General features: G+C 38.2%; 1 protein-coding gene across 3 annotated transcripts; it reads right to left on the bottom strand.

Annotated features, from left to right (window-relative positions):
* Window positions 1–616: 616 nt before the first annotated feature.
* LOC135585595 (hydroxyproline O-galactosyltransferase GALT6-like) lies at window positions 617–6,937 on the bottom strand. Of its 3 annotated transcripts, none has more exons than XR_672048.3 (8): window positions 5,844–6,937; window positions 5,256–5,488; window positions 4,885–5,172; window positions 4,671–4,799; window positions 4,379–4,552; window positions 1,758–1,865; window positions 1,050–1,309; window positions 617–976 (listed from the first exon to the last, which is right to left on the bottom strand). XR_672048.3 is itself a non-coding variant. In XM_065114357.1 (8 exons), the coding sequence occupies exons 1-7, from the start codon at window positions 6,721–6,723 to the stop codon at window positions 1,103–1,105; spliced, it is 2,019 nt and encodes a 672-aa protein (XP_064970429.1). In that variant the 5' UTR covers window positions 6,724–6,937; the 3' UTR covers window positions 617–976; window positions 1,083–1,102. The 3 variants fall into 3 exon arrangements, 2 of the variants coding, with proteins under 2 accessions (XP_064970429.1, XP_064970428.1); XM_065114357.1 differs by having other exon boundaries at window positions 1,083–1,309; XM_065114356.1 differs by having other exon boundaries at window positions 617–1,309.
* Window positions 6,938–11,339: the final 4,402 nt, after the last annotated feature.

Below are 11,339 nucleotides of genomic sequence, written 5' to 3'. Positions count from 1 at the left end.
AACAAAAGATCCAGCCATAGCCTCAGCCATGAGTTTGGGTGGTTCAATGAATCCTTTTGACTCATCTTCGTAAACAACATTGACAATGAAGCTTTTACCAACACATACTCTGTTGACCACCCAGAAGAGATCTGCAGGCTTGTCAAGGTGAAAACTCAGATTTCTGGGGAAGATGCTTAAAACTGCTAAGGTTTTGATCTCTGGGTTTATATTTCAGTTGATCTTAGCACTATATGATTTTACCCAAACAACAACAACAACAACATGATGATTGATTAGGCTCTCAACCTGAAGGTTTCCAGCCATAAACTGTTTGCTAGTGCAAGATTTACTTTGAAGCTTGAAGCAGAATCCACAAATTATGAGCAACTTGATGGTCATCAGAAATTTGGCAAATTTCTGTCAACCATTAAATTCAAAAGAATAAGAACCACATTTCAACTTCTACCTTAAAAGTGTTACAATAATGATTAGAACTATAATAATCTCTAAAAACTGATGAAGAGAACAGTCACACTGCTAAATAAAATGCACATACCAAATGCTTCGATGATAACCAAAATCTTTTAACTAATGAATTATCTTGAAGTTGAAGGTCATGTCGCGAGTCAGCTGCTAGTCAACAAAAGGAAATTAACTTGTAAATATGAAAAGATTATGTTAAATTCACATGAGCAAATTAAAACAAAAGGTCGCAAGTTCAACCGTGCACTTGATAGCTATATCCCGTTGTTCAATATAGACAATAAGCACAGAAACAAGGTGTGGTTCCGTGCCATGACATTTTGTCCCGTCTCACCGAGATGAAATTACAAAATCTGAGACTTAAAGAAGTCAGCAGATTCTGATCCTTGACGATTTTTAGGCTGCTTCAACCTCCAAAAAAGAAGTCGTAAAGTAACAGGATCTACGTTCTTTGAGCTTTACATGTGTGTAGAAGCAGCAGGGTAGCACTACCATCGTCACTTGTCTTTCTCTGCCAATGTTAACAAAAACGAAGAAGTAATGAACAAATTTGTAAGCACTAACAAGCCAGCCAGTCGAGTTACCGAATGCGGCTGAAATAACTGCTAAGACTTTGCCTCGTAATGTCATGTTGCCGTCATCTCATGTTACAGCACTGAGGCTTCCCGGCCTGCAACTTGTCCCACAAGCATGTCATTTGCCTTGGGGACTGGTAGTGTGCAGTGTAGTAATCGTCTATGCATCCAAACTGACAGAACTTGACACTGTGTTTGTATTCAACTGCTTGAGTGCTATTGAACTGCTCAACCCACATGCCCATGCTCACATCTTCCATTTTAAACAACTGCATAATTTAGAAAACTCCTCATCATTATGTGTAACCATTAATCAAAATCTTCATTGGATATGCAGGGGTTAACAAAAGATGTTAATCACAATATAATTTGTTTGTATATTGTTTCATTTCTCTTCATAAATGAAGAAAAAGCACAAACCTTAGCAACCAAAAACAAAAACAGAAGATAAAACCATTATGTTAAGGTAACTAGTAAGCTGAGTTTTAAACTTCGTGCTGTTCAGTACAGTTTAGCCGGGTGTCTCCTCCAGATGGTACGCTAGAATGGATCGGACCTTTGCCAGTCTTGGAAGGTCACCCTCCACTTATATTCTTGCAAACAGGCACAATTAGTTGCAACTAGTTCCCAGTTTATCGTGCCCCAATAATGTTACTACTTGTATTGCTAAGCTAAATATAAAAGTAGCTACTCAATAGAAGAATTAAATATGCTTACCCTTAACTTATGTTTCTCGAAATCAGATATGATGAACTGTGCAATATCAGATGATACAACATATCCAGGACCATTTGCATATGGTGGATAATTCTCTTCAGGCCATTCCTGCAAAAGGAGATCCATAACAACTGAGCACGTTAAATGCGTTACTTTGTTGTATGAGATGATAGTAATCATATTTTTCAAGAAAAACTAACATTTAGTCTACGTAATAGAAAAATAACTTTAATCTAATGTATAGCATGCTGGATGTCCAACCAGATTAATTACGTATTGGGCAGTAAAAGATGATGAGACTACAAAAGGGTACATGGTTAAATGGGAAAAGATGCATACTAGAGCAAAATTAATATATATATATATATATATATATATATATATATATATATATATATATATATATATATATATATATCAATGGGTAATATTGTATTATCATGAACCATGAGTAAAATTTAAGATGGCACAACTGTAAAATGCGAGTTATAAGGAGGAAACATAAAACAAAAGATATGACCTCATTTTCTTGTTAATGCTATATGTGGATACATAGGAATATGCAGCTGCATTCTCATGCTTATGCAGAGGACCATATAAGTCACGGCATTGGTGTATGTGAATCTAGCATATGCAGTATTTTTGTGCTTATGTGGAACTTATAAGTGGCCATGTTTGGCGCACATGCAACTCCACATTTATCATATGCAGTAACACCATACATTGTGGTCATAGTCCTTACACAGTGAACCAAATATCTACATATGCATACACAGCAACAAAAACTCTTTGGAACCCTGACTACGAGCACATGATCAGACACAAAAATCTGAAAACATTTATCACACCGAGTCTTTGAAAAAGCATGAACGCATCACTGGTGTTGAAAAAGTTTACATCTCCCACTGAGCGTTGATTAACAGCTATCATTCAAACTAAATGACATTAATAAATAAATGAAAAAACAAAATGACATTAATAAATAATATCATATACTTTCAGTTCAAATGAAAAAACAATAAACAACAAAGTTTTTCCCTGCCAGCCAATTAAGAAATACAACTATCATCTAACAAGCATACCAAAGATACAACTCAACATTTGAACTAAGTTTAGATTATGAACTTGATTCACTATATATGCATATTATCGACAATAAGACATATTGAGAAACCCAAGGATTGTAATTTTATACCGTACCGAAGTTTCGAGTGTAACTCAATAGGGTATGGTACAGAGTATTGAGCGGTACACCAGAGTGTACCGCTCGATGTGTGTGTGTGTGTGTGTATATATAAGTTATAAGAAAAAGGCAATGTCGCCTCCTTTTTCTGCCCGCGTGGGGAGAAGAAACCGACGTTTCCTTCTCCCCGTGCAAAAAAAGGCGACGAGGTGACCTCGCCGCCTCGTCGTCTCGACGACGCTTCATTTCTTCTTCCCGCAACGTCGCCGAGGCTTCTTCTCCCCGCACGGATGATAAGTCGCCGATGACGCCAAGGCCTCGTCGCCTCAAACGAGGAGGATGCGACATCTCATCTGCGACGTCCGATGAGGGAGGACGGCGACGGATCGAGATCGTCGAGGGAGAGCAACGCCAAATCTCCAGGTTCTCCCTTTTCTTCTCCCTCAGCTAATACCACCAGGTAGCGAGTAGCGACGGTATTGCCCGGTAGCGAGCGGTCCACGTATCGGTCTGTTGGCGGACAAATACGTACCTCCCGGTACGAGCGATATTATTCGAAATTAAAATCCTTAGAGAAACCTATATTCAAGGATATATACGCATCAACTATGGAGGAGATACTTTTTTATTTAACCCCATTGCCAGAGAATGTAAAAGTAGACTCATGGATACGACTACTTGTCAAACATGACCCTAGGAAGTTACAGGTGCTCCAGGATAAAAAAAATCACTTGAAAACTTTCAAGAATCAAAAGAGTCACATCGTTGCATTCATCGACCAGCACTGGACAAAATTGAGGCTATCCTTGAGATCGGTGGTATTGATTATGCCATATACAGCTTGCATGAGAAGATCTGAATGCTGTTTTTGTGTTTTCTCACTTTGTTTGAAATAATAATTAATTGCTTTCCTAGGGTTACATCCATTTTGTGTTTCTTGTTTCATGATACCAAATATTTCTGATTTCAAAATAGTCATAACTTATTGTGAAAAAGTCAGCCAAACATCTTTTCTTTTCCTTATATAATTAGATGAAGGAGACTTAGCCTTGCAAAAGAATTTCTTAGACACTTCAAGAAGTCCATAGTTCAACCAAAAACAAATAGACAAACTTTAATCTACCCAAGTTTCCTCTAATCATTGCAAAGATCACTCAGCGGCTACCAACAAAGATTCTTATACCTCTCACCAACCAAGCATTGCAGATACCTTTCAGGAAACAGGATCTAATCAGTATAATTTCTACTAGTGCAAAAAATGTAAATCCTAGAATGATAAGACAGAACAAAAGTACAATATTAAAATATTGCATACAGAGTTCGAAGGGATATTATAATGCTCTGAAATTTTGTTACTTGTGTAAAACCTTATATATGATATGGCGATTGCTTAGACTGCAATTGTGCTTAGATATGAGAAAAACTTGCATTTATGTACCTCATATGTCACAGCCCATTTCCCTTCTCGCAATGGCTTGTGGTAGTAATTCATGTTACCCACATATAAGCTTTTGTCACTAGGGACTTTTCTGACTTTATTCATCACTGAATCAACTCTAACAAAAGTATCATCATCGCATTTCATTATATAGCGAGCAGCAACAGTACGAACCTATTAAAGCAAGAAAAGGAAACAAAAGAAAACCACAAGATTATAAATAATTGATAATTAAGACCAAAAATAGCAGAGCAAGCAATTCAAGGCAAAACAGATCATAGTCGATACAAACCCCATATTCACATATGGCAACAGTCTTGAGAACAACAAGATCATAGCTATCTAGGAAAGGCACTATAACAATATCACCAAAGAACTCTGCCTCTTTCTTCAACTCAATATTCACCTCCTTTCTTCCATGCTATTCGAACAAAACACTCTATTAGTTAGCATCTCTTCAAAATAAAAGGATGGAAAATGTAGGTCAGAGTAGCTTGAAATTTTACCAGAGCAACAAAAAACCGAGCCACCATATTAGACGATTTTTTAACTTCACACATCCATGACTTCCGGACAGCCATACGCTCTGCAAAATGGTTGCCTGCAGAAAGGATGCCAATGAAAAGTTCAACCGGTCCATCAGGAAGTGGCAGGGCCTGCCATTCTGCTGACATTTCTAGATTCTTTTGTGGAGCAAAGCTAGGATGAGAAGTTGGCAATGAACCAGCAAAAATGGATTGGACATGAAGGTCCCCATTAACCGACAGGCCTGTCGCATCCTCAAGAACAAAACCCTACACAGGACATAAACCATTACATCAACAAAATGTTGAGTCCCAATCATATCAGCTGTGGGGCTTTTGCAACTGAAACTTACAGTGCGGTAAGGAAAAGAGGTCACATGTCTCCCATCAACAGTGACATGATAACCTTCTAATCCAGCACTTAGAGTGAGAACAAACAACTTGTCTTCTACGAATGGATATGGCCAATCAACAGAAATCTTCTTTGTCCTACCAATCAACCGGTTTAACCACCATGTTGCCTTTGACTCTTCCATCCCATTGTCATCATCACGGATCCACTTTTCACACTTCAGTAGCCCATCAACTGAAATATCAGTAAACAATGAGCTCATTAATCAACGATCATTAATGAACCAAAACAGAAAACACATCAATCTCTTTGTAAAACACACATAAGGTTCTCAGAATGCAAATCTCCACTCTCAAGGTAATTGTAGAAGAAATTTACAGCAACAAAAGAAAAAAGAAACCAAAATGTTTTTTTCATATAACAATGTTGCAATTCAAAATTTTAGCATGCTATTGCAAAAAGCAAACCCAATTTCAAAACTTGGAACTCGCAGCATTCGATAGCAAAATTATGAAAATTAGTTTTTTTCCTAAAGTGTCACGTGACTCATGACAGAGAATAGCTAAAGGTGGAAGCTTGAGAAACCCACCGGATTCCTCGTTAGCCATGGACGTCCAACCCTCGCAACGTTGGGACTTTCCCCACTGCATGCGGTAGCACGTGTTCTGCTCGATCACAGGCTTCCCACTCCAATCCCCCTTCAACCGGGGGTTGAAATGCAGTATCCTCGGCGGGTCCTCCCCGTCCACCGTCTTGATTCCCAGCAGCTCCATCATAAACTGAGAGACCATGATCTCCTTCTTCCCTTCGCTCAAGGCCGTGATCTTGGGGTCGTATTCTGGGTGGGCCTTGTACGGCTTCGCAACCAGGGTGATGTGCGACCCCAACGTCAGCCCACAGGGTAGCACCATCAACCTCCCCCGCTCAAGGAACTTCTCCCCAGAAAGGATGATCGAGTGCGGACAGTTATCCTCCGTCCGGTTCTCGTCCTTCGTCGTCGCTAGGTCCGCCAGAGGAACAGTTTTTAGCTCCTCCAGCATCTTCCGGCCCACCTCCCACGCGTCCTTCGCGGCCTTGTGAAGCCCTGAGAACGGCCGGCCGCCGACCGCGGTGACGTTGAGGACCCGGAAATCGAGCCCCGAAGCGGACATCATCCGTCGTGGGTCGGAGGGTAGGCGAGGGCCGGCGGGGCCGCTGGCGGAATTGTGGAGAAGGCGCGCGCGCCGGGACGGGCGGAGGGGAGCGGGCCGGACCTCAGCGCCGAGATTGAGGGGGAGGCTAAAGGCATCGCCGCCGAGGAGCCCGGAAGCGGCGTAGGCGGAGGAAGGGGAGGGGATCCGGTAGGAGAGGAACGGGTACTCGAAGAAGAAGACGAGCGCGCCGTAGAGGAGGGCAAGGACGAGGAGAACCTGCAGAGGCCACTTCCGACCGAGCGAAACCACCGCCTCGAGGTTCGCCGATCTCCTCATCGTCGCCCCCCCACCCTCACCACCTCCGGCCCTCCCCCGGATCAGGAACAGAGGGCACGGAGAACCGCCAACACCGCAACTTCTTCTCCGATCGGTCCGGGCAAGAACCGATGGAATAAGAGAAGAGAAGAAGAAGACGACGACGACGACGACGACGGAGGAGGAGGAGTTCGTGGGGGTGGTGGGGGCGGTGGGAAGGGAAAGGCGAAAAGAAAGCCGTTTTCGAGGTCGGTGGCTCGGTCGACGGGGGTATTTATAGCAGTCTATTTTTATTCTTCCTGTTACCACAGTTTGGTATGTTTTAAATATTTTTCATCGTGAACGAACACGTGTCCTTGCAGATTCTGAAATTTTGATTTTTCGAGAACAGCCGTCCGTTTTCTTTTGATTGTATCAGAAACCCCTTACCTGTCGTATTCAATTGTCTAAACCACTCTCGTAACCATCAAAACCAATTATTTTCCTGCCGAAATCTGACTGGCCTTAATCTATTTCTAACATTAGAGTGAACTAATAATAGGATTTTCCATCGAGATTCAGTATTTAAAATATTGTAACTTTGGAAATATTATGATCATATTTTAATTAATTCAAATCGCCTTCAATCTTAGTTATTAATTTTATTATAGGTTTAGATTGTTCTTATGCATTATATAAGAACGATAAAGATTATCATATAACATGATTTGAAATGAATATATTAGCCGACTTAGCCAGTAAAAATCTTGATCATCAATAAAAATGTATTGATACTGAATTTAGTTTTCTCAAAAAATTTTAAAAAAAAGCATGATTAATATTAAATTTTTTAAGTGACTTTGAATATTAAGATTTATTAGTTTATGTTAATTATGTTATAGCCCATACAATATCCATTATAACAATTTGGAAACTATAATAGTTTCATAATAAAATGTTATGCAAACTTGATTCTCTAAGCATCTTGGTGGAATAGAATTTAGTACTTTCTATTTTTCAATTCCAACTTGAACTTTTCTTATAAAACTTCTGCTTCTCAATTTGGATTTCTTTGATCTGATCCACAGTTTTTATTTTTGTCATCCATCCAAGTTCAATTGAAACAATTTGTCTTTTTGTAGTGGAGGATCCACTCAAGATCTTACCCATTCCTAAGTCTTTAATTTCCTTGAATTATAAAACAATTATTGTTGTCACCTTTCCCTTCAAGAAGCTGATCTATTTTAACTGAGCTACTTAGATGTTGATGACAACATGGTAAAGTGGATTTATTTGACTGGTTGAGTTGTTCTTGACATATGATTTATGGTTGAGACTAATTAAGATGAGCTTCCAATCCCTTCTCACCTACCCAACCAGCTTTGTTCCCTGCACATATGCATTGTGTATTCTGTTCTTTCCTCATGCATTTTTATGAGATACTGATGCATGTGTTTAGCAGGATAGAATTGCTAAGAATGAAGAATCTGTATCTTGGATTCTTGGGATTGATCATTGAGTTGTTTTTATGATTGGTTATGATCCTTAGTTATTTGTTTATGTCTTTTATAAGATAATTAGGAAACTGAAGATGAACATTATTCCCTTGTGATAAATCTTTTAATTGGGTAACCACAAAGTTCAAAGTCTAAGCCATAGAAATAAGACCCAATGAGTACCAAACTATAATGTAAGTCAGATTAGACTTGACATGTAAATTGGCCAAAATAGAGAGGTATCAACACACCATGCCTGGACTATGATAAAAAATTTAATTAGATTTAAATACAACTCAATTTATTCTCTTTGTTCCTTTTATTTGTTGTTGCTCACTCTTGCAAGTCTGTGTTCTGCATAAGATCCAGTGATGCTCATCTGCACTCCATTGTCTCTTTGTATCAGCTTTTGTTTTGCTCCTTTTCCCCCCTCTCTTTCAAGTCTCTGTCCTGTATCTGATGGGACTGCATAAGATACAATGATGAGGTAGGTGGTGGAAGAAAGCAGCCACCTAACAGCATGTTGGAGCTCTTTGTTTTTGAAGTGTTGGGAGGCTGTCAGGAGACTCAACCTTGCTGGACAAACTGATTTTGGAGCATCAGCTGGTTCTCTTCATCTGTTAAGCAACACATACTGTATATTATATTGTTTGATTGGTTGTCAGATGATCTTTTTGATTCTGAACAATTGTTTGATTGCCCCATGACTGGTAAATTCTTGAAGCCTAACATGGCTGTCACTGATAATTGGATCATATATGATTAATACCCTTCTCTAGAGAAATTTATATCAACTCCATATGCTAGAACTCATCTTCAGCCTCCTATGTTGTGGGAGCAACTTGCAAGCTCCCACAACATGAGGGGTGCATTCATCTCAGGTTGGAGCTATGATGGTTATAATGGATATCAATAGAATTGGGATCCATCCATCAGGTTGGAGCTATGATGGTTATAATGGATATCAATAGAATTGGGATGCATCCATCATGTTGGAGCTATGATGGTTATATTGGATATCAATAGAATGTTGAAATGTTCTGCATTTCTATTTACAGTCTAAATGAGTGGTTGGGCTCATCTCCTATCTTTATGAAATTTTTTATCTTTTAGTTTCTCTGTTTATATGTTAATCTTCCAACCACAAACTGTATGTCATATCACATCTTTTACTTCCAATAAACATTAAACTAATCACCATATATATATATATATATATATATATAACTTATTCCTCAAACCAAATATATAGTACTCTATTTAGTCAAAATTAAGAAAAACTGAACTAAATTTATAAGTACTAAATGAGTTGTGCAAGCATTTTTAGCTAGTTTATTCGTGCTCAGTAAATTAATGAATTAATTATCATATTGAGTCATGACAAATGATATTAAAGTCAACATAATATTAGACATGATGGGAGATAGTGTACAACTACTATTAGGTGAGGTCTTATGTATCATATTAAAATCTGAATGTGAATTTGTTAGTCTTTTAATAAGAATATCAAATCCTTGAATAGAAGATATTATAAAATTATAATTTAGTCTCATGTCTAAAATAGAATAAAACTTAAATGGACTTGAAAGATCTAAATGTATCAGTTATATTTAACTTGGGTTTAAGTAATTCAAATTCAATAAGTTGATACATCAGTTACCTCATCAAGTCATATTCTAATATCATATTATATATATATATAAGAGGAAAAAAATTTCAATGAATTTTTATATTGTTGAAAACTTTTTATCATGATAAGAGAGCATTCTTAAGAATTAATATACAAATATGAAGGATCAAGAATTAATGTGTAAAAGCTCAAAAATGACCCCGGAAACTAATCACCAAAAATAAAAATGTGGTGTAATATGATATGCATGTGTCAAGTTGTTTCTTGGATTGAAGTTGAGAAGGAAAACAAAAGGCATTTTGTCCTATAGAGACAAACTGGATGAAAGCAAACAAGCCCGGAGAAGGCTCTGCATATGGCTTGTTTTTGGACCACCCAAACTCATTTCTTGAACTTAGGAAACATGACAAAAAGTGTTGGGACTTGATTAGTTCTAATCTAGTATGGTTTCTCTCTCAATGGGAAAGGAAAGGCTCAAGCTTTAAGCTTCTTTTCCCCTCTCTCTCCATTTTGGGGGGGTGATGGTGACTGCATGAAAACCACACACAAAAGTAGAGTGGGATCAGATCAGAACTCTTCCCCTCCAACTAAACCCAGAAAGGGTGAACAAGCATCATTCACTGATATATTTATTTGCAAAATGCTCACTTTGCACAATTAATTTCCAGATTAGTTGGTAATCAGATGACATATGTAAAGGTGATTAAAACAACCTTGACATGTTTAGTCTAATTCTAGACCTTACATAAATGAAGATCCAATCTTGATCTATGATTGGCCAATGAAAGTTTGATTGAATATTTTATCAGCCCTCTATCACTATCTGCCTGTGGGTGAAATATTTAATGAACACTAATCTGCATTATATTTATTCATGGGACTTTGCACATTAAATGGAACAATGCAATCTTTTTTATTGTTTCAGTGTCTTAATATTTTCATATATTGCTGAAGAATTATGGGAAAATGTTTTATTTTCTGTTCATGCTTGACATCTTTTGCCTTCAGCATTTGATTGCTTGCAAAACTGCACATGAATAGGATAGAATTCACACAAATGAGCTTTGTTTATAGTGCATGTGGGTGAGTCTCTCTCCCCTTATTATTGGTGTGTCACAGTGCATTAACCTGTTCTTTCTGTTGGTTATGTTTATAGTGAGCTTTCCTAGTTTTGGATCAATTTTAATGATACTTTTGGGCACCAATAGGAATATCTTTTAGTTGTTTTGCTGTGACCTCATCCAAATAAATGACACTGAACTGAGCTGGTCTGGCAGCAATAAAACAGTGCACATATAGGAAAGAAATAGAAAGAAAGAAACACATCAAATCAGAAGCAGAAACACCACCATTTTTCCCACATCTCAAACTCCGAAGACATCATCAGCCTTTCTGATAACACACTGCTGATACATTCCTAAAAGCCTTCAAGTCCTTCACTTCCATGGCATCCAGCACCAAAAACATTCCTTCTTCCAAAGGCTACAGCTGATTCATAACTAGTAGGTGTTTCTGATACATCCTAAAGAGCA

The sequence above is a fragment of the Musa acuminata genome, chromosome BXJ2-6 (genome assembly GCF_036884655.1).
Source record: "Musa acuminata AAA Group cultivar baxijiao chromosome BXJ2-6, Cavendish_Baxijiao_AAA, whole genome shotgun sequence".
NCBI classification, from domain to species: domain Eukaryota; kingdom Viridiplantae; phylum Streptophyta; class Magnoliopsida; order Zingiberales; family Musaceae; genus Musa; species Musa acuminata.
Note: the sequence above shows the minus strand (reverse complement) of the source record. Positions and strands in the feature narration are given on the sequence as shown.